A 23,244-nucleotide genomic window follows, 5' to 3' on the forward strand; every position below is an offset into this window, starting at 1 on the left:
TGGAGCGAATACAAAAAATAAAAAAATGATGCCAAGTGGCGCGCAGGTTGGCAACTCTGTATACCGTGTATCCTTGTGATTCCATGTCTCTGTTTATACTAGTCCTAGCTAGTCCTCCCCCTCCTTCTGCCACACCGCCGCTTGCAGGCTACGAACGATGGCATAACGAAATCCGAAAAGGGGACAAACAAAAACAAACGACAAAAGAAGATAAAACGACAGCGACTCGAGGCCTCTTCTTTCTTCCCTTCTTGCGTACTATCCATTTGGCTCTCGCTCGCTCGCTCGCACTCACTCCTCCTCATATCACTCTTTTCCTCGGCTACCGCCATCGCATTTACACTACACAAGTGCGAGGCGACTTGAGCAATTGATTATGATTATTAGTAGAACCGATGGCTACGAATACGGCGACACAGGCTATACAGCGAGGACCGCTGCGCTTGGAGGCGGTAGGTAAATAGCAAGAGGGTGAATAAGATAGAGAAATGGGAGCAGTAAGCAGCCGCGTAAAAACGAATTTAAGTAAGCGCCGTCAGGGCAGACTACAAAATAGATAAAATCAAAAATGGTGCCATTAGGTTCTTAGGAAATCAATTAAGTTCATTTTTTTAATATTGGAATCCACATTCAATTGAATAGCGAATTAGAATTAATCAGTTACTATATTTTGAAACGATTTAGTGTGGACCTGCATTGGCGATAATAATAATACCTTACCCCTTCACAACCACAATTACAACTAACTCAACGAAACAACTTCCCAACTCAAACCCTTTTGCCAGTACAAGGGGGGCAGCGACGACGGCGACGCTTTTTGTACATGTGAAATCTATAGGCTTAAATTTATTGTTTTGTATTTCCACTCGCTACAGAGCGAATTGAGAGCGAGAGGGCCAACAGATCCCCCCCTCTTCCTCCTCCTCGACCTGTCCCACTCTTCCTGGGTCTCGTTCACTTTTTCTTGTCTTACTGCATGCACACATTCTTTGCATATTCTCTCTGCATTTTTGCATTCTCATTTTAATTAGGAGATGCATCATGTCCATGCTTGTAATTTCGCATCGAAATATTTGTATTTGCTGCATTTACCTCCAAATAAATGCCTTTTCCATTGTTTAATGTTGTTGGTATCGTCGTCGCAGTTGTTGCTGCAATTTGTGAAGATTTGTTGAGATGCTCGCAGAACGCCGAGAAGCTGCTGAAGTCCATGGGTTTAATAACCTCCATTTTCGGACACACGGTAATATCACAGTCTCACTGGTAATCAAGAATATATTGGCAAATTCGAGGCCTTACGCTTTCGTCATGATTATTGATTTTAATTAAGCACTAATTATCATTCATTGCTCCTCAATGACAACTATTTGCGTTGTTGTTGCTGCCTCTGCAATTACATTATTCCATTTCGTTTTATTATCACTCCCTCTTCCTCTAACGCACTCTCTTTCTCGCGATTTATCGCGTTTCGTTTCCCCGTCTTGCTTCGAGTTTCCACGAGCACTTGGACTTTTTACAACTTTACACCGCGGCGCTCAAACAAATAATGAGCGGAGCGCATTGCGGACTAAAATACAAGACACACTCCTCACACACACACATAGGTAGGCAAACAACGGCGATGGCAGCGGCTAAAATCGAATGCGAATCAGCCAGCAAGAGAGACTCAGAAGAGAGGGAGCGCGGGAGAGTAGGAAACCAAACAATCGTGAGATTAAGTCAAACGCCGTTTTGGGTGAATGTGAATATGAATGAGGTGGGCTAAAAACTGAGACCGACTGCCGACTCAGAGGTGAATGAGCGTCACTTGCAATGGGGGAGAGCGACAGAGAAAAATAGAGAGAGCATCGACTTCGGCTTCGCGAGAGTCCGACTCAAGAGAGGTCGCGGGCAGAAGCAACCTAGATGCGATTGTGACTGTGAGCGTGCACTGGATGGACGAGTTGAAGAAGAGCGGCCACAGCGGGCACATTGTGTCAACTGTGTAATGTAAGCAAAGAAGCAAGGCAGCAGCCTGCCACACACTCACTCGCACCTAAACCCAAGCCGAGGAGCGGGGAGGGCACACAACACACGGCAGAATCGGAGGTAAAAAAAAGCCAAGGCAATGAAACAAATGTACCACAAAAACTGTTGACGACACATAGAGAACGGCATAAAAGAGCGAAAGAGCGAGGCAGCCAAATGGGTGGAAGATGAACGGGGTAATGACGGACGGACGCAGGACACAACGAAAAAGGGATAAAATAAAATAATAACAGCAGGCGCAACAACAGCGCAAAGCAAGAAGGAAAAGTAAAACCATAAAATGGATTAATTCGAAAAGCAGGTTCAAAGGGGTCCAAAAGTAAAGCAATAATCCTTCAGGAATTACACTTAATACCTTCTCGGTATTGAAATGGACCTCTTTGAGTTACACTTCTCTTAATCCATATCTTAGGATATAAATATCAATCAACAATTTGTATCGCATGATAGAAATTCGGATTGGCATTTTGCATTGTTTAATTATTTCGACCTTTGGGCTATCTACATGCGACACCAACACACTACACAACAAGGAGACAGGGAGAGAGAGCAATAGGTAGTCAGAATGCCAGCATGGAAGATGGAAGCAGGGCCAAAGTGCGATAAGCACGTAGCCAGAGCAAAAACGAAACGAGATTATTAATCAATCCGCAAGATACAGATGCAGATACCACATGAGTGAGTGAGTGAGTGAGCCTGTGAGTGGATATCGCACACACCGAAATGCATATGTGCATGCATGAGTGAGCAGGGCGGCTACAATCGCACAATCGATATGCGACAGAGACATATGTATATATATATTTCTTCGACAATGCACTCACTCACACCAACTCAATTCTTGCGCAAGATCAGCGAGGAGGGCAGCAGGCCACTCTTCTCTATCTAAATTTGACTAAACTCAAGCGGAAAGGAGAAGAAAGTAAGCAGGGTGATGGCAGGTAGACGAGTCGGCTCTCAATGAGATTTAAACTTGACTGACCGTTCGGCATATAGGTTAGACATCGACTTCTTCAAATGGTTTATGACTGACAGGTGTAAGGTGAAAAATGCGCCGGCGCGGCAGCTGCATCCTCAAAATGCAGTCACTGCAGGAAGAGCAACAATGAAATCCAGCAGCAACATGTGAGGAGCACGTGCACAGTGGTGTGTCCAAGAGCAAAACGAAATTAAAAAAAATTCTAAAGAAAAATATTACATAAAAATATCAGCATGGTAAAAAGAACAATTGCCTTTAAAAATTCCCTCAGAAAAGTTTAGATTTGCTCCACTGTGCGTGCGAAATTCTAATAAAAATAATAAATCGAATGACAGCACCAACAAAATTATACGTATCTATCATCCTAGCCCCTCAGAAATGTTTAGATTTGCTCCACTGTGCACGCTTAAGTGGCAGCGAAATGCTAATAAAATAATAAATCGAATGGCAGCACCAACAGCAATGCCACTAAAAAAGAGCAACGACAGCGGTCAGCAACAAAAGCAAAAGCATCCAAGCAAGTCGAAGGTGGGACCGAAGATGGAAACAAAAAGAATGGCAAACCCACACCAATGGAGTCACACGCACAGGAGGATAGCCAGCGACTTCTCTATGTTAGGTGTTCCAAATGCACGTTACGTTGCAACTGCAAAAAGGAATCAACAAAACCATGCAAAAAGTGGGTTTAAGCAAAAGCAGCGGCACAACGTGCAGAGGGGAGACGCGGAATGGGAGTCCAAATGAGCACAATTAGGCAGCTTTATCGAATTCTCGCGGTATGCGAAAGAAGAGAACAGGAAACCGTAAGAGGAACAGGTCACCATTATCCCCGTCTCCTTTTTGCGCTCAATAATTCAGTCCGTGAGAGCAGTAGCCGAATCAGAATCCGTGGTGTCAAGAGGAGCAGCAGGAACGAAAGGAGCGGAAGCAGCAGCAGCACCAGCCACCCCCCAGACATTTGGGTGGGCGCACACGAAAGGAAAAAATTATACATTGGATAAATCCAGAAAATGTAAAATTACAAACACAACACACATTGCAGACATCTAGGGAGCGGGACAGAGATAGAGAGTGAGGCACTCTCGCATGGAAAACTAATACATACAATACAGCGAGGCGGCGGCAGCGCAAGTACAGCCAACGTAGCTAGGCAGCAAAACCAAAACCAAAACCACCCGATGATATCGAATGCCCAACAACAACTACACCAACAACAACAAGAGCAGCAATAAAACCAAGTCGTCCACCAACGCCGCTGCTTACGTCGCGGCAGCCGCAGCAACCATCGTCACCAAAGAACTCCAGTTCGTCGATACAACAACATCGGTAACGGCAGCAACAACCACTTGGCTTTGCTCTTCTTGCTGCCGCCGCTTCCACCGCCCCCCTCCTTCAACGGAATGTTTGGCTCCTGGTGCTTATATTGTTGTTGCTGTTGTTGTTGTAGGTTTGATTGATGGCGCGCTGCCTTTACCGCCGCCTCTCTGCCTTTTGATAATGGGGCAGCGTCGCCCATTCAGCGATGACCAGTTGTAAGCGGAATTTCCCAAGTCTGGTCTTCTACAATTTGCACACATCTTGGCATACATATAATCGGTTGCATTGGAGCACAATATATTCAAGTCGATCTCGGACTACTTGGATATTCGTAAATAAGTGAATTTGAATTACCAAAATCCGTTCGAATTTGGCGCATCTCTATCGGCTGCCATTACAGTGGGATTGCTGCGAATCGAAGAGTCAGCTCGTACAATTGACTTCGGCGCTTTGCCATTTCCCATATATCGCCCCATGCCTTGTGGCCAACACGTTGCGGGCTCCACTGTGTTGCCGTGTATCTGCTGTTGCTGTTGCTGCCACCTCAAGGGGCAGCAGAAGGCGAGGCAGAAGCAGAGGCAGAGGCAGAGGCAAGGAATCGAAAGCAACGGTTTTGTACTAGACAGTGGATTTGAGAAGGAGTTCGGTGTGTTGCTGTTTTTGTTTCTGCCGCCGGGTGTGCAAAGTGGTTTGACATTTCCTCCGTTTTGGCCGCTCATTCGCATGCCCATTCCCATTCTCATTCCCATTCGCGAGATGAGATAAAATGCGATGAGAAAAGAGGACAGGGGATCCAACGAGAGGACCGACCATCTGAGCATCGTGTGCACCGCATTTCGGGTTCAAATTGGAGTGTATGTATTTCTTTTATTTTGCATAAATTAGGCATAAGTGTATTTGCTGTCGTTTCTCAGCTCTGTTGCTGTCTCTTTTGCGCTTTGTTGTCGCTCGCTTTTGACTCTTCGTTCGGTAAGACCACGCACACACACATTCACACACACACACAAAAGGAAGGATACATAGCCGCACGGCGAGTTAACAAAATGTTCTCCTCCAAAACTGCGGAATGGGTATTGACTTCGTCCTTAAGGCAGATTTCATGCGCTATTTTCTTTTGGCTTTTTACAAAGTGAGTATGTGGACAATGGGCAAAATGGGAATTTACGTCAAATTTCGAGAAAAGCTCTTCGTAAAAACCTAGCTGTACTTTTAGGAACCCATTTCGCAGAGTTCGCACTGAGCTAATCTTTTCTTAATAGTAATAACCTTGAAAATTAAAAACAAAATTCTTCGATTATGACAGTACCGAAACATATGTATACCCCTTAAACATATAACGCATAATACTTAATAATGGGTTAGACAAAATGTTAGGTTGTTGGTTATACTATGATAGTTTAAGAACTCATGCAGGTTAGTTAGGATATGCAAGTAAGTGTGAGCTTTAGTAGAGTTTTGTGTAGTGGCGTGCTTTTTGTCAGTGTGTTTTCATTTTGGTTTCGGATTGAGGGAGTTTATTAAAGTGTTCATGGTCTATTAGAGGCTCAAAGGGTGGCTTTTCTGTTTTTACTTCGCCCACCGGCCACCGAGTGGCAGTTGAGGACTGATAGAATAGTCGGTCTTTTGAGTGGGGGTTGCTTAAAAGGGCAACGGGATGATTGTTCGGAATGGTAGTGTAGGTGGTTATATTATAAAAATGTTTTATATAGAGAGGAGGTACTCATCACTAACGTACATTGTTCATGCTGACCAGGTACATGGCCAATTTATTGATGTCCAAGTTGGCCAGCTGGTTGACATCTGTGGTGTTGAGTATGCTGAGCATTAGGCTTATGTCGGCGGCAGTTGGCATAGCTGGCATGACTCCCGCTCCGCCCATGCCCACCTGGCCGGATCCACTACAGGATCCTCCGGCACCTGAGGCGGCGGCGGCCGCTGCTGCGGATGTGCTGGCCCCCTGCGATTGCATCAACGCCTGAAGACTCCGGCCACTGGCATCGTGCTGACCAGAGGATCCTAGTCCGGAGCCACCACCGCCGGAGCCGCTCTGCAGCTGCATTTGCATAGACTGAAGGGTGGGAGTTGTGGGCACCGACAGTGGGGGTGTCGATGAAACCAATGCCTGGAGCTGTGGGACAAATGTGACAATCACAGAGAGAGAGTTTGTGGAGTTGGTAAGGTTGCAAATTCAGCAAAAGGATCAGAAAACATGTCTCAGAGACAGGGTAGTGGCTGAGAATGATTTTATTGAGATGATCTTGATGGTAAAGAAATTAAGTGCAATCCTCTGTCAGCGTTTTATATAGTGTTGTTAATCAGCTGTTGGCTGCTTTAGTTAATGAATTTCTTTTATTTTTAGCTTTTGATGCTTTGAATGGTTCGAATTCGGTTGCATTTTGGAACCGTCGCTTTGTCCAAGTCAGTGTCCACTGTCCGTTCTGTACGCTAACTACGGTGCACGGTTCGCAACTAACTACAGCCAACAGCTAAGCAACAAAACTACGTATTTCTAACATTGGACACTACAACATAATCATGAAACGTAGAACAGAAAATTAAAAATTATTTAATTGTCATTTGGGTTAGGCAACAGACAGTTTCAGATTTTTCATAATCGTTAATTAATGGATTTAATTTAAAGAGCACGCTATAGTCGAGTTCTCGACTATCAGATACCTGTTAATCAGGTAGTGGGAGTGAGGAATACGGACAGTCAGACGAACCTTTCAAGTTCGAACTTTTCAACGAATTTAGTATACCCTTTTACTCTGCGAGTAACGGTAAAATAATGTAGTGGCAACGAAGAGAGTGAGGAGATGATAGGATGAAGAGGGTTGGTAAGTGATAAAGGGCATTGGACTTACCTTGGCCTTCTGTTGCAGTTTTAGTTCCTCCTTCTTGTAATTCCTTTGATAGGCGGTGATCACGCGGCGGAGACGCGTGTTGAGGTCCTGCATAGATGGCCACATGGTAGTGGCGTCCTCGACGGCTGCCACGGTTGGCGGATAGCTGCCGGCGACGCTCTCCTCCTCGTCCAAGCCTAAATGTGAGTTGGAGTTAGCATGGTCGGTGGTGTTGTTAGAGTTAGCCGCTTTGGATGATGGATTATTGGTGGTGGTGGTGGTATTGGTAATGGTAGTAGTAGTAGTGGTGGTGGTGGTGGAGATGTTTGTGGTAGCATTGTTAGTGCATGATTCCGTTTTATCGCCTTCAGCTCGGGCAATGGCAGCGCTATCTTTTTTGGCTTCCGCAGCAGGAGCATCAGCAGTTGACTCCTTGGTTTCCTTTTCGATTTCTTTTTCTTTTTTCTCCGATTCGATGTCCAATTCGCCGGCATCGCCAGTTTTGACCCCCGTTCCCTGAACTTTTCCAGACGCCTCCGGCGAACCAGAGTCGACCGGATCGCAGGAAACAGAGGCTGAGACTTGCGCGTCATTTTTATTCATTTTAGGATCTGATGTCTGATTTGCCGATTCAGGAGTTGCTGATGATGCGTCCTGCTGGGCGACCGGCACATCGAGATCGCTGCCCTTGCCCGGCAAGACTTCGGATTTGGATGAGGATTCGGTAACGGATGTGGCATCTTTTTCGCTTTCCGTTTTGTCGTTGCCGCCGCTGCCATTTTCACTGCTGCTCTTACCAGACGAACTGGGGCGCTCCGGGTCGAGAAGCGAGTCCTTGTTATCGCCCCCGGTGAGTTTGGTAGAGTCAGAGTCTTTGGTCGTTGTAGTGCCGTCGTCGTCCACCTCGTCGCCATCATCGTGCTTCGAATTTGCATCGTCCTCGTTTCTGTGGTTCCAGAAAAAAGGTTTGAAAGTTAGTAGCGGTTTACTGGAATTCACAGATCATATATCGGATGCAGGCCATGCCCAACGCAGTTAAAACGTGTATACTACACTGAGAGAAAATTCACAAAACACACGCACACACACACATTCAGCGCAATGTCAATGGATCAATGCATTCAATGTGCGCGTTAAGGGAAGCCCCGTAAGCTGTTGTATCTGAGACTATTTCGTTTATACACTATAATAAAATTACACGGCGAAAATTCGAAAAGTACAATTATTTTAACTTGGTTTGAAAATACTTTTTTTAATTTGATTTGAATATTTAAGATTTAATTTAACTAGAGTGATGAGGGTTTCAAAAATTCAACAAAATAATATGACCTATGACCTTAACATTTATTAGACATCTAGCACTGTCTACCATACTTTAATTTTCAATGTATTATTATATAAGCTAATAGCTGAAAAAATGTTGAAAGCGCATTTCAGAACCAAGATTTTTAGATGAATGCATGTGCACGTGGGGAATGGGAATGCAAATGAGTTTAAGCATATCCTGCCTGCTCCTTCTAGTATCCAGATTGTCATCTGTTTTGAAGTGTCTTTTTTTTAGTTTAGTACTTTTGTGTGATGATGTATGTGAATTACTCAATGGCGTTTATGTATGGGTAATAACACTTTTCATTTGTTTTTTCTTCTATCCGGCGTGTTCAAAAAAACCTCTATATCATTTATCAAATATTTTTCAGATGCTTTCGCCGTTAAAGCGATGATCAGTTATCATGAATACTAATGTAACGTGGATGTGAAAGTACGTGTTAAGAAGAGATTCCTTGGAACACACCGAATTAATTTAGAATTGATTTTTTGTTCGATTTGAAGACTTACATCGGCAAATTCGTGACAGCCAGATCGTCACCGGCCGCACCGGCGCCCACATGGGTGACAAAGCACAGATTGGGATCGGCGCGCATTTGACGATACATTTCACAGCCATGCTTGTAGGTTCCCACCAACAGGCTCTTATCACAACAAATGGGATTCCACCATGAAGATGGCACTTGATCTGGCGTTGGCGGCGGGCGAATGGGGAGTTCGCTACATATGATCGTATCGGTCGATGAGTACATTCGATAACATTCAAATGTGTTTGGTGGATTGGGGGAGTTGAGAGATGCGCGAAAAAAGAAATGCGTTGTTTAGTAAAAATTCAATTTTTTCGGTTCAACAATTTTTGGTGTGATGTTAAATAAAACAAAAATAAAAAATGAGATACCATCAAGGGAAATAAAGTTAAAATTTGAACAGTGTTAATTGCCAATTTGTACTACAGATTTACCACTACGAAATGCAGAATCATACAAAGAAAAATTTAAAAGGTTAGTCGAGCTTCTTGATTGCGTTGTTTTTTGAATTTGGTATTCGCATTAAAAAATATAAATTAACAGTGAATTGCATGTAAACTTGGCGGTTTTTTTTGGTTTGTTTTATAATGGGGACGACTGCACGTATGGAGGTTAATAAAGATGTTGAGTAGCGTGAATTTCCCTATTCGCCAGCTTTTTTCTTTAAAGCGGAATACAGCGTGCGTGCTAGCGAGGGCGACGAGCGATGGCGATCGATATCGGTGGTTGAGGAATATATGGGGATATTACCTTTCCAAATTCAGATTCAGTGCCAACTGCTGCTTGGCTTTCGTACTGCTGCAGTTTTTGGTGGTTATATATAATATACGTATAGATATCGCAATGAAGTCAATTAGGTATTTTTAAGGTTGGTTAAACGAATCGAACACAAAACACAGCGATAGAAGAAGATTCGAACGCCGAAGATTAGTTGGCAAAATACAGAATTTAAATGTTATGGTTACAAATGAGCAGAATCGTGTAAATAGATGTACAGTGTTAACATTTTTAGGGACAAGCAATCGAAAATACGAAGAGAGTTGCAGTATAGAGATAGATACATAGCGAATAAATGAGAATTGCATTCCACCTGAACCTTCATAAGCCAGCTGATTATTGCTTTAATCAGGAGACACAAGGTTTTATACAAAAAAAGTTTACAATAATTAAATAAAACAAATTGGCATTAGTTGAAAGGTTATAAAGTATCCATAACAAAAGGTTAAACTAAATACAAAATTATGAACACTTTTTGGTAATCAGTCAGTCAATCATTCAATCAACAACAACAACAACAAACAAACAAACAAAATGATTAATGAATGCCAAGTGTTTAGCAGGTGACTCCGAGTGCCACGCCTACCTGATAGGCGTGTTGTCCTTTATCTGCTGAACGAAGTCGCCTATGACCTCATGTTGAATATAATAGAGCATCCGCACGCGCAGCAAAACCCTGCAAATATTTGCATTAAATAAACAAAATGTATGAAAATAAAGGTAAAAGAGAGAGCAAAAGAATTTGTTAGTAGAAGTCCATCTCAAATTTGGAAATAGCTTATAACAAGTTCGATTCCACACGACTCACTTATTGGCGTGTCTGCCCAAATGCTTTTTGTAGGCGCCTTCCAAGTACGCATCAGCGTCGTACTTCTCCTTCTTGCTCCAGTGATTTGGATCGTGAATGCTGGTGACCGCCGCGGCCACGGCGCTGGCATTTATGCCGCCGCCATCCTTATCGGACCCATCCAGTGCACTGGACTTGTGAGCCGGAGTCGTGTTTCCACTATTGCTTCCGGATGCGGAGCCCGGAGCAGGAGTAGACATTCCCGTGGATTCCTTGTTTGACTTGCCACCGTTGCGACCTGTAAAGCGAAAATAATGTCAACACATTAGTATGTTCATACTTCTCTTAGCCGCCTTCAGACTGAAATATTAACTAATCTGAACGGCAACTAAGTCCTGAGTAGCGTGAAAGTAAGATGCAAATGAATTTTCAAGAAGTACTTAGTATAATTGGCTATAATTTTTTACATTGCCTATATATAAAAGTGAGATAAACAATAAAACACCTTCGACTCGTATTTATGATTTTTTAAAATGAACCAGATATTAAAAATTTAATTGTTTAAAACTTGATATAATATGTATTTTTCCTAAAAAGTTACATTTTAGCTAACACATCTTTAATTTCAATAATAGCTAATAATAAATAATTAGTAAAGCTCCACAGAAAATAGTTTAGGCTAATTTATTTACAATATACACTGTTAATATGAATTTTAATGGGTATGTGAGTAAAATGTTATTTATTATGTACATAAAAGTAACAGAATTGATATAGTAAAAGGCATACATTTGCATGGCAACAAAACATACACACACTTCTCTTCGTCGCGTCGCGTACTTGGGTCAATATATAAGTCACTGTTCTGGTCCTGTTTAAAGTCTTTGTTGGGTAATTTTACCCGATATTGAAGTAAGTTATTACGGAGGAAGCACAGAATAGGCCGTTAGACAGTACACAAATTAAGTTTTGTTCTTGCTTTCAGTATCTGACATTTACGGATACAAATAAGTGGAAGATCGCAATTAAAATGATGTAGAAAGTCCAGAGCCCAGTACAGATAGCGTAAAGGAATTTTTTTACAAAACGTGTTTGCTCGTTTTTTCTGGTAGATCGTTTCGTTTAAATTTCTTTTGTATTGCTTTTATAACTCTCTACGTCCGTGCAGAAGTTGGAGTGTGCGTAAATGTATCTTTTACCATACCTTTGGCATTCCTACCTCGTGGCACCAAGTTGTGTAGGCCACTATGATCCCTGCTGATCTTCTGCACCTCTCCGTCCTCCGTCGGTGTTATCAGGTCCCAGATGAACGTCTTGATCTTCTCATCACCCTTGTAGACCTGCAGGCAGTAAAGGAGCTGCGAGAACAGAACAAAATGCATGTTAATGTATTTCTATATGACATTGTATAAACTTTAAGATATTCTTATGGTTCAGCAGGTTGAGAAGTTAGTTTTTACTCAGCGAAAACCTAGAGTTTTCTCAATATTAGCATGGTTGGTCATCATTTTTTGTTCACTCAAGTATATTTTTGGTTTGAGTTTGGCTTATTTCACTTACAATGATGCGAGCACAATCCTCGACGTCTACATCACGCCAACCTCGTTTGAATTGTCCTAGCTCCAAAAGTTCCGACCACCGGCCCCAGCTGCAAAAACAAAAAGTTTACCAATGAGTTATTTTCTGCTTGGAAACATAAATATATTAAAGCTGTTGTGGTATGTTACCAATCTAGTTACTATTTACTTTTCTTTTATCGCTACAAAACCGGTCAAAATATATACATTTCAGACAAAGAGGGCAATTTCAAATTATTCCATAGCATTACAGGTCTCACGATGAGCATGTCAGCACACAGCATTAAGACCGATACGCAGAGCAGACGCTCGGTAAAATCTCATCCAAGTAAACTTCACGTATTCGAATATGCGGCGCCGCAGGACTTGGACGTCGTGGCTATTATCTACAAGTTCTATCTGGAGGACTTTCGCCACTTTACGGAAGAAGAGCGTCAAATGCGATTGTCCAGTTTGGACGCCATCGACATGCTCCACACCATAGAGCAAGTGCATAATGATGTGGCTACGTTAAGGCTGGAGAACCACATAATGGTCGAATTCCTCGAGAAGAACGATCCCAAGTTGTTGTTGGGATTGAGGCAGCGCCGTACTTCCATTCTTAGAAAGTTGCAAACAAAGCGAGGATCGGCGCAGGGAAGTCATGGCGTAAATAGCCGGCACTCGAGCTCCAAGCGCTCGATACCCATGTCGGTGAATCAGCTAGTATCCATAAGTGGCATATCTGCTCCAGAAAAGCGACGTGGAATGGACTACAAACTCAACTTTAAGGCCAAAGCCGAAATGGCTGAGAAAAGAGCTGCTGAGGTGGAGAAGCGGGTCGCAGATATTGAAAGAAATGGTGAGTTAGTTGCATTTTAGACCTCGCTGTCAAAACTCATTTACCATTTATTTTGTAGCCATGACCGAAGTGAAACAGTTAAGAGCCAAGATAGAAGAGCTGCGCTTTCGAAGTGAGGAAACCATTGAGACGGAGAACAACTTTATGCTTCACTTTTTACGAGATGAGAACGATGTGGCCTTTCTGGAGTCTGCAACCGAGCGGCAGATTGAACGAAAATTGCGCAAGTTCACCACGAATTGGTTTAAGAATGCACGCGCTTTGCTGGGAACGATGAAGCTAACCATAGTATCGCTTCAAGAAACTTGTCAGCAGCATCGGGCGGATCTGATAACCAAGTCAGACCTGAGTGGCATCCTGACGGCTGTAGATTTTGAAAAGCTTATTATAAAGAGAACCGAGCTGGTGAATCAGTTGGAAGAAAAAAACATCCACATGGCGGGACTCAAAGGAGTCACAGGAAAAACGTCCTTGGCCATGACAGAGGAAAAACAGGCCATGATGAATCTGGAAACTGAAATGCGCTCCGTTCTGAATAGAACGGATGAAGTCACGCGAGCCATTCAGAAACTGGAAAAGGAGGTGGCCGCCGTTCAAATGCACAACACCAAAGACTACGTGACTCTGGATGAGTTGAAAGCACAGCTCCAGGACTACGAGGCCCCTAGTGTAAGCGAGTATATCGAGCGAAAGGAAGAAGCCCACGTCCTTGAAAAGGAGGAAAAGATGCTGCAGCGGAAGATCTACATCCTCAACATGAAGCTCAACAATGCCATACGTCGGCGAAATCGGCTGGAAGAGAATTAAATTGTGGCGCTTTAACTCGTTGCACTTACCCAAAGGAAAGCAGTCCCTTCTCCACTTTGAAGCACTCGGACTTGGCCCAGTTACCGTATTGAATTTCCTCCAAGCCTAAAGCAGCCAAGGCATCCCGTTCTCGTGGAATGTATTCATCGTTGCCCTTCTTTTCGCGAGCACGATCTCGTTTCTCCTTGCGGCGACGGGAACGGAGACCTAATTGGATTCAAATGATTAAAATGGTTTCAATAAGAGTGCTATATTTTTCAGCCTTACCTATTCCTCCCTCTTCGTCGCTATTCTCATTGGAAGATTCCTCGGAATTGATTTCCATCACATCCTCGTGGCCGTAGCGTTTGATTTGGGTGCGTCTTCTGGGCTCGGACAAAACCAAATCCTCCGTTTCATCACGTTCGCAAGCATCGGGATCAATGTCAACCTTTTTGGCCCACTTGGTCCAAAAGTCAGGATCATCTATGGTAATATCCGACCGGTTTCCGGAGGCAGCAAACGAAGCCTTTGAAAAGGTCGAACCCTTCTCCGATTCCATTGTAATGACTTGGGTGCGTCGCTTAAGGATTGAATCGATGTCCTCTTCGCAAAACTTGTCACCAGCATTGTCGTCATCCATGACGGCCCCGTAGGCACCCTTTTTTAAAAGATCTTCGATTTCCTTTTTGGACAGCTGTTTGTTATTGCCATCCTTAGACCCTTGGGTGTTCATCGACTGCAATACAGCCTTGTCCAACCCAAGTTTCATTGAGGCTTTGTCGAACATTTCACGCTCATAGGTATTCCTGCAGAGCAATCGGTAGATCTTTACCATCTTCCTTTGGCCAATACGATGGCATCGGGCCTGAGCCTGCAAATCGTTTTGTGGATTCCAATCCGAGTCGTAAATGATAACAGTATCGGCAGCTGTTAAATTAATGCCCAATCCTCCAGCTTTGGTACAGAGAAGAAATACAAAGCGATCGGATCCTGGTTTGGAGTAACGATCGATGGCCTCTTGACGGAGATTACCGCGAATGCGCCCATCAATTCGCTCAAAGGGGTACTTTCTGTACACCAGATAATCTTCAAGGATATCCAAACAACGTACCATCTGACTGAATATAAGAACGCGATGGCCGTTTGCTTTCAGTTTGGGAAGCAATTTATCAATCAAAACCATTTTACCAGCGGAGAGAATCAGATTTTTATAATAGGACTCAGGATCTTCGCCATGCTGCGACTTGAAATCATATTGGATTTGTTCCTCAGCTCCATTCAAGAGGTAAGGGTGTATGCAGCACTTTCTCAACTCCATCATGGTGTTCATAAGGTTTGGGATATTAGCAGAAGTGGTTCCCTTTTTCAGGAAACTAAAGTTTTGTTCCAGTATACCTCGGTAGTATTTCTTTTGTATGTTAGTTAGCTCCACTTCGATAATGGTTTCTTCCTTGGGCGCCAAACTTTTCTCCACATCGTCTTTTAGACGACGTAACATCATTGGTTTTAGTAGAGCTTGCAGTTTATTGACCTCTTCTTCAGTGCGCAGACTTCCGAACTCAGACATGAACTCTTCCTGTGAGGAGAACTGCGAGGGTTCCAAGAAGTTTAACAGCGAGAACAGCTCGCTAATGTTGTTTTGTAGGGGAGTTCCCGATAGCAAAACTCTGTGTTCCAAATTCAGCTGTCGCAGACCCTCAAGGAGCTTGCAATTCCTATTCTTAAGACGATGTGCCTCATCGATCACACAAAGGCGCCAGTTAAAGGTTTTTAAGTCCATGTAGTCGGTCACAATCATTTCAAAAGTGGTAATCAAAACGTTAAACTTGATGGGCTCCTTCAATACCTTTCCACTTTCTGTCTTATAGTAATATTCATAGTCCTGTATCATTTGTTTACTTGTCACCGAGCCGTGATAAACAACCACGTTCATATCTGTCCAGCCCTCGAACTCTCGTTGCCAGTTTGGAATGGTAGAAAGAGGAGCTATTACCAGGAAAGGTCCTCTGATTCCGTACTCATATACAGAGTGCACAAATGTCAGACTTTGTATAGTTTTTCCAAGACCCATTTCGTCAGCGAGGATGCAGTTGTGGGTGTTGTACCAAGAAAACTTTAACCAGTTAAGACCCTCAAGTTGATAGGGTCTCAGGCTATTTCCTCCCTTATAGACGGGTGTCTTCTCCAGCTTTTTCCACAATTCTGGATGCGGACGCTTCTTTGACTTCCACTCACTCCTTTGAGGGATTTTGTTAAAACGCAGGTACTGCTCGATTTTGTCGTTATCTACATCTTCTTCCAGCTCCCAAGTGCAATCCTCATAGGGAAGTGACTTCCACTTGACCAGGTAGTGCTTCGTAGTCTCTCCACTGGTTTCGTCTGTATGAACTGACATATCCAACACTCTATCCACTTCAGTAAAGTCCTGGTTGAAGGGCTCGTCTTCGATATTCTCAAATATATTTAACTGCTGAGACTGCTTTTGCTGAAAGCGGCGAATCTTGGCAGCTACGCGACGATCACCCTTTAGTAGTTCCTCCTCCGTTCGCCACTCGCAATGTAAGTAACTGAAATTTCGATATTTCACAAAGTACTCCTCCACATCGATAAAGACGGGCTCTGGTTTATTTTCCGTATCAGCTTCGGATTTCTCTTCTTTCTCCTGAACGGATTCTTCTCCATCCTTGACGTTCTCCTTTTCGCCTTCACTTTCTAAACTTTCCTTATTCTTTTCTGTAGTAGCCTCTTCGGGTTTGGCGTCATCAATGGATTTCTCATCAGATTCCTCTGCTTTCGATGGAGGTGACTTTTCATCATCTGCCTTTTCATCAACATCCATTTTCTCCTGGACAGTCTCAGCTTCCTTGTCTTGGTCACCTGTTGAAACAGTGGAGGATTTGTCTTCCTCAGTGGCTTCAGAGTTTTCTTCAGTTTTCACTGTTTCTGATTGTTCTTCTGGTTTACTTTCTTTATCTGATTTTTCAGCTTCATCATCTACTTCCATTTTGTCCTCATCCTTATTGTCGTCATCAGATTTCTTAGAAGCATCAGGCTCTGATTCCTTACTGTCCACTTCCATTTCGGAAGATTCTGATTGCTTTCCCTCGGTATCGGTTGAATCTTTCTTGGGTTCATCCTCAGCCTTGGGTTTTTCATCTTCCTCAAGTTTATCAGGTGTTGCTTCATCAGATTCAGATTTCTCTTCATCTTTTTTAGGTTCGGGTGCTTTTTCTTTGGGTTTGTCCGGAATAAGTTCCCGCTTTCCCATCCGCATGGCCAAAACTAATTGAACTACCATGCTGTCTTCATCGCCTGTGTTTATGTACACGTAATTGGGTTTGGAAGACATGGCTGCACTTGCAGCATCAGTAGAGGTCTGTCGCTCCTTCTCCGCTGCTGCAGAAGTACTCGAACTGGCTTCCAATTGACTGCTTTCATCCAGCGGTAGATTAGATTTCTCTTCACCTGCCTCCTGGCCAGCATCTCCCTCGGCACCAGATTGAGGTTCCGTTTTTTCCACATCACTTCCTGCATTGGAATTGCTCGCATTCGCAGTTGGCTTCTTATCCTTCTTTACAGGAGATGCCACTAACAGAGAGTTTTCGTCATCGGAGAACCTTAGCATAACATCATCGATGTATTTCTTTCTCTGAGTGTTCCTTGAAGATCTTCGCTTGTTGGAATCCAATTCAGAGTCTGGTGGCGGCGATGGAGGCGGAGTTCTGTCCAGGGTGTCATCTTCGCCATCGGATTCAGGTACAATGCGACCCCTATTTCTTCGCTTCTTAAGTGCCTTGGCGGAGAGAGAACCACGATTCTTGCGAGCACTGCCTCCCTCCTCAGAGTTTGCATTGCGCCGACTCCTTGCAGTGGATCGTTTACGATCTCTTCTGCTCGGTGTAGAGGCGGGATCACCTGCCGAGTCTGGAACAGAGTCTACGGTTTCATCGCCGGCCTCTGCTTCCTTTTCATCTTCATTGGCACCTCGCGGAATTTTAGAGACGGGAATGTCATCGTAGTCTGGAGATTCTCCATCCACTCCCGTTCCTCCCGAAGTGGTTTCAGCTTCACCATCAGCGGATCCTGCTTTTGGCACCAATGGCTTGTTGTCTTCCACTTCGCTACCCTCTCCCGTTTGCTCAGCTCCATCTTCTCCGTACTGTTTCCTGCGTTTGCTAACACTAGCTCGCTTTTTACCCGCTGCTGGTGTCTCAGTAGAGTTTGGATCATTAGGATCCTTGGGCTTCTTTGCCTTCGGCGTCCTATCTCGTGGAGGTTTATTTGGGTCCTTAGGTGTTCTGGGCTTGCGGGCCTTCTTCTTCTTGCCACTGCCATCAGTCGAGGTATCGAGTTCATTGGCTGAGTGCACATCTTGAGAAAGATCACCCATTCCTTCACTATACTCCAACATACCGACCACGCTGGTATCTCCCGCTCCTTGAGTCACGCAATCCTCAGAGACCGGTAGTTGTGTCGTTGGGATACTGGAAACGGCGTTTGCTGCTCCCATTGCCACATTCCCGCTGATATCCATCAGGTCTTGCTGCTGACCCACCTGGCCTTTTTCACCCTTCTTGGCGCGAGGCTTGCGTGGTTTGTTGGCTCCCTTTCCTCGACCTCTTCCCGTGGTGCTGGATACTTGAGGGCTCTCTACCATTTGCTGGTTGAGCAGGGGATTCCCTGGTGGTCCATACATGGGCGGAACGTTTTGGAACAGTAAGCACTGTGGACCGCCGGCACACTGATCGTTTATCTCGTGCTGCGTGAGGAGATTTAATCGCTCCTGCATTCGCATTAACTTATCTTGGTGTTGAAGCTCGTGCCCGGGAGGCATGCAATACAATTCCTGTATTTGCTGCTGCAGTGCAGCAATTTCTTGTTGATGCAGCATGGGATAAGGTGGATACATCCCTGGCGCTCCTCCATACGGAGGCATCATGGGCGGCATGTGACCTTGTCCCTGAGTCTGGCCTTCATACCCAGGGGCAATAGGATGCATTGGCATCCCAATGGGAGGCATCTGTTGCTGAGGCGGTTGAGTAACAGGGGCAGCAGGATCTGCAGGAGGTGCAACTCCAGTTGCCGATTGAGATTTATCCTCTCCGGATTCCTCCACTAACTTAGGCTCCTCCAACAAAGATGTAGACAAATCACCTAAAGATTGTCCCAGTTGAGTTTGTTCTATCTCAGCGGTGGGCTTATCTTGCAGATCGTCTTGGATTGCTGGCAATTCCGTGCTTAGAGTTATGTCTTGAGTTTTGGAAACGCTGTTCTCATCCTGTGGCAACTCAGTTTCATTGGCAATAACTCCTTCTACAACGCCGAGTCCTTCACCTTCGCTTTGATTCTTCTCAAACTCCGCATTCGACGACTGAGAATTGCTATCCAAAAGTGCTGCTGCTGCAGAAGCTGCATTGGAGGCCACGGCAGCAACTGCTGCTGACGTGGAGGACATCGAGTTGTTATCAAAAAGACCAACATCCACTCCAACATTCTGGGCCGATTCCGAATTTCCTCCGTGCGAATTCGTGTTGTCCATGAGCAACTGTTGCTGGTTGTTGCTGCTGCTGTTAATGCTGCTCTGCGAATTGCTGTCGTGCACCGATGTGGGCTGGTTGTTGACAATGCTATTGGTGCTACTATTGCTACTGCTGTTGTTGCTGTCATTGGCAGCCACTGCCAAAGTGGAGGAATCATTCGAGTTGGCTGTTTCATTGAGGATGCTGCTCAGGTGATGTGATGGGGTCGAGGGTTGCTGCTGCTGCGTTTGCTGTTGTGGCTGCGACACCTGTTGTTGCTGGCTTTGTGGTACTTGTTGGGATGGCTGTTGTTGTGTCTGATGTTGCTGCTGCTGTTGCATTTGCGCGGGTACCGGCGAACTTACATGAGCGGGCGACATTGTCTGTTGGGATGCAGGTGGTTGATTGTCTCCTAGTATGTTAGCAAAGGGATCGAATTGCTGCTGCGACTGATTGTAGCTGGATAGATGTTGCTGGTGATGCGGTGACTGTTGTTGTTGCTGCTGGTGTATGGGGGACTGATGCTGCATTTGCTGGTGGTGCGGCGATGTTAAAGTCGCCTGCGGTTGCTGTTGCTGTGGTTGCTGCTGCTGTTGTTGTGTCGTTTGCTGTTGCTGCTGCGTCGGCTGTGTTGGCTCCATGGTAGGTTGGATTAAATGGTGCATGTTGGGCAGATTTTGCTGATGCAACGGCGAAGACATGGCCGCCAGTTGGGGTTGCTGCTGGTGCTGATTCTGAGCACCTCCTGTTGCTCCACTACTGTTACCACCCCCAACAATATCGTTGATCGAATGCTGCAATTGATCATTGAGTGACTGCTGCTGATGTTGTTGTTGCTGCTGCTGCTGAGAGGCGGCCACCACTGGCGGTTGTGAAGTCACCGGTGGGACAACTTGTTGCTGCGCGGTTTGTGGCTGCTGTTGCTGTCCCATCGTCTGACCATACATGCTTAACTGCTGCTGGTGATGTTGCTGCTGTGCCTGCAACATTGCCGCCTGCTGCTGCTGCGGAGGTGCTTGTTGCTGCTGTTGTACCTGCTGTTGTTGTTGCTGTTGGGCCTGCTGCTGCTGCAGGGCCGCCAAGTGCTGTGCTCCATGGGCCGCCCCCCATTGCTGATGTTGTTGCTGTTGCTGCTGAGGGGAAGCTGGCATCCTGGGACCCACGGCACTCCTGTAAGCCGATGGGTAGTCCATGGGTGGTAGCCCGAGAGCCTGTGACGGCATCACCATTTGTTCGAGGGCCTGTAATGTGTTTACGGGGGCAGCCACTGGCGCAGGACCCTTCGCTCCCGCTCCACCTGCTCCACTTGTGGGCGGCTGTGGGCGCGGCGAAGGTAGGCCTACCATGCCTTGAATGCTGTGCTGGCTGGGCTGATTGCTTACAACCTGTTGCGGCTGCTGCGCTTGCGTTTGTTGCTGCTGCTGTTGAGGGGGCGGTGGTTTCGCCGGCGACACGCCAACTGGTCGCGGAGACATTTGCGGATGTGGCGACATTGTCGGAGGACGAGGCGACATTTGCGGCGAAAGCTGAGGGAAAGGTGCACGATACTGGGGCGAGGAATTCAGCTGGGCAGCCGCCTGTTGATGCTTGCTGCTGGACATGTAAGGCGGTGCTGCCTGTTGCTGTTGCTGCTGGGTCTGTTGTTGCTGCTGCTGCTGTTGATGGTGACTTCCGTAACTAGGAGGCATTCCCATGTGCGGTGGCGGCAATCCAGCACCCGGCAACTGTTGCTGCTGCATTAGCGAGACGTGAGGTTGCTGCTGCTGGGCCTGCTGTTGCTGCTGCGATTGCAGCTGCTGCTGCTGGTGGGCACCCAATTGCTGCGCAGCCTGCTGCTGCTGCGCCGTCAAATGGTGACCCGGTGGCGCTCCTCCCGGCACATGCTGTCCGTAAGCAGAAGCCTGATCCAGTCCTGTATGCCCGTAGCCCACATGCTGGGGAGCTCCTCTGCTCGGTTGGTGTTGCATGGGACTTCCGTACGGACTATGAGCATATGCCTGGGGCGTGGGAGGTTGTCCCGCCTGGACGGTGGGTGCTCCCACTCCAGGATACAACGGATGCTGACCAGGAGCTTGCGGATAATGCTGCGGCAGTCGAGCCTGCTGCTGACTCTGCTGCTGCTGCTGTTGTTGCTGTTGCTGCGCCTGCTGTTGCACCTGCTGTGCTTGCTGCTGCTGCTGGGGTGTGGGCGGTTGCTGCTGCTGTTGCTGCTGGGGCGCCAGCGATCCGTATCCCGCCATCATGCTCTGTTGCGCGCCGTATGAAGCCAGTTTCTGCTGCTCCTGTTGTCCATAGGCGGGCATATGTTGACGGTATGCGCTGGCGTTGCTCTGACGCTGTTGCTGCGCTGGTGGAGCCGCTTGCGGATGCCCATAGGCGCCCAGTCCGGCTCCGGGATAAGCCGCTGCCTGGCCAGGAACCGAAGGCGCCGCTCCCCAACCGCTTAGATCGCCCATTCCGGCACCAACTCCCACTCCAACGCCGAGGCCCATGGCGGCCTGGTGATCGGCGGCCCCCAGCCCGTAGAGATTCTCCGCCGTTGGCTGGTACGATGGGTATTGGGGCTGTTGCTGTAGCGGATGTGGGGGGCGGTGGCGCGGCGGATAGCCGCCGGGCGGTCCCATTGCACGCGGATTCGCCGCGGCTGCTGCTGCTGCGGCGGCTGCCGCATCGTAACGGTAATAGGGATCTCTGTGGGATCAGAAAGAAAAGGTGGATATAGAAAAAGTTGGATTTCAACTCGCCAACAAATGAGAGTGTATATCCCGTGGTAACAAATTCTTCATTTTCCGAAACATAGGGTTAACAATCACAAGGATTCACAGAACACTCACCCTTGATGATTTCCGTGAAACATATTTTGTGCATTTCCATCCATCAGATTTTTTAAACGCAGCGCACACAGAAATGTCCGTTACGCGTCGAAGGACGCGACGCCGCTGCGTTTCAGATTTGGTCGTCAATTGGCTTAATTTTGATGCTGCTTTCTGCGCGTGGCCGTTGTCAAAATGTCGAAAGCCTATAGGTAGTCGATGACTGAGAGCCAGACAATTGCGGAGAAGTTTCACTTCTCAGGGGTGCGGATGTTCGTTCCTCACTGCCCACTTTACCCCGTGAATCTGGTCTCAGGTGTCTCAAGCCACCTACGCCTTATCGAGTATGATTATATATTAGTTGGTTGTGGGTTCTAACTACTAAACTTAATTACAACTGGTGTGCAATTTAACGTCTTGTTGTTGCTTTTATAGGGTAAAAGTCATTCGTGTTTCGTGTTTCGCGCACTTCATGGCCGACCTTTGACATATTCGCAGTGAAACACATTCACTCACAGCTGCAAAAAACATTTCAGAAAGATTTCGAATTAGTTTTGCTTAGTTCCAATCAACTTCTCTAAGGATTTCACGAAAAACGGTAATTTGTCAACGAAGGGGAGAGCATTTCAGTTTTGAGCGTATTTTTAGAGAGCTTTCATTTTAGTCCGAGTAACGTAAGTATAAAAGGATATGGATCTGTAAATAGAAGAAAAAAAGTATGATGGAAATTATTAGTTGAAGTAATTTGGCTAAATTTATACTCTATGAATGAAATACACTTTTTGTTGCTGTTGCTTCAACTTTTAAGGGGAAAAGCTATACGCTTATGAATTTACAAAAGGGCACATATAACGTACAGTTTCACCCCCTAAAATGTTGAGCAATTTTGTCAGATTGTGATTGTACAATTAATATTTTGATTTTGCTAAGTTAAATGTTAAAAACAAATTGCTTAATAAATAAATGGTTCACTTCTTATAGGGAGAGTTGTGGGTGGAGTGCGGGTATGGGTATGGGTCTTTGGTGAAAATCTGGCAAAAGTGAGAAAAACAATGGCAACTCTATCGATTTTTCGCATTGTCTCAGCGGCTGCTTATAGACGAAAATCTAAAGTAGCAGTG

At 45.7% G+C, this 23,244-nt stretch overlaps 2 protein-coding genes across 10 annotated transcripts in view; one reads left to right on the forward strand and one right to left on the reverse strand.

Moving 5' to 3' along the window:
• LOC122618474 (ankyrin repeat and KH domain-containing protein mask) overlaps positions 1–23,244 on the reverse strand; it is a 40,962-nt gene that overhangs the window by 9,902 nt on the left and 7,816 nt on the right. Inside the window, exons 2-12 of one of the 9 annotated variants that reach the window (XM_043794983.1) lie at positions 22,145–22,641; positions 14,077–22,001; positions 13,839–14,016; positions 12,145–12,232; positions 11,804–11,942; positions 10,606–10,882; positions 10,384–10,473; positions 9,004–9,213; positions 7,965–8,113; positions 7,189–7,364; positions 6,060–6,452 (exon numbers count right to left, since the gene is read on the reverse strand). In XM_043794983.1, coding sequence (XP_043650918.1) covers positions 6,060–6,452; positions 7,189–7,364; positions 7,965–8,113; positions 9,004–9,213; positions 10,384–10,473; positions 10,606–10,882; positions 11,804–11,942; positions 12,145–12,232; positions 13,839–14,016; positions 14,077–22,001; positions 22,145–22,188 — 9,669 coding nt within the window. In that variant the 5' untranslated portion in view covers positions 22,189–22,641. Of the gene's footprint in view, positions 1–1,092; positions 1,497–6,059; positions 6,453–7,188; positions 8,114–9,003; positions 9,214–10,383; positions 10,474–10,605; positions 10,883–11,788; positions 11,943–12,144; positions 12,233–13,838; positions 14,017–14,076; positions 22,002–22,144; positions 22,642–23,244 lie in introns of those variants that run through there. The other 8 variants (XM_043794974.1, XM_043794993.1, XM_043795000.1 and 5 more) reach the window with 8 other exon arrangements.
• On the forward strand, positions 12,343–14,054 carry LOC122618523. Its single transcript, XM_043795021.1, has 2 exons — positions 12,343–13,002; positions 13,061–14,054. The coding sequence occupies exons 1-2, from the start codon at positions 12,423–12,425 to the stop codon at positions 13,807–13,809; spliced, it is 1,329 nt and encodes a 442-aa protein (XP_043650956.1). The 5' UTR covers positions 12,343–12,422; the 3' UTR covers positions 13,810–14,054.

This window comes from Drosophila teissieri, chromosome 2L, assembly GCF_016746235.2.
Source record: "Drosophila teissieri strain GT53w chromosome 2L, Prin_Dtei_1.1, whole genome shotgun sequence".
NCBI lineage: Eukaryota > Metazoa > Arthropoda > Insecta > Diptera > Drosophilidae > Drosophila > Drosophila teissieri.

What these genes read in the sequence shown, in the direction of transcription:
- LOC122618523 (XM_043795021.1), top strand. Translation starts at nt 12,423, where the DNA reads ATGAGCATGTCAGCACACAGCATTAAGACCGATACGCAGAGCAGACGC. An exon ending in CGCAGATATTGAAAGAAATG is followed by an intron (nt 13,003 to 13,060) that starts GTGAGTTAGTTG and finishes TTTATTTTGTAG; the next exon opens with CCATGACCGAAGTGAAACAG.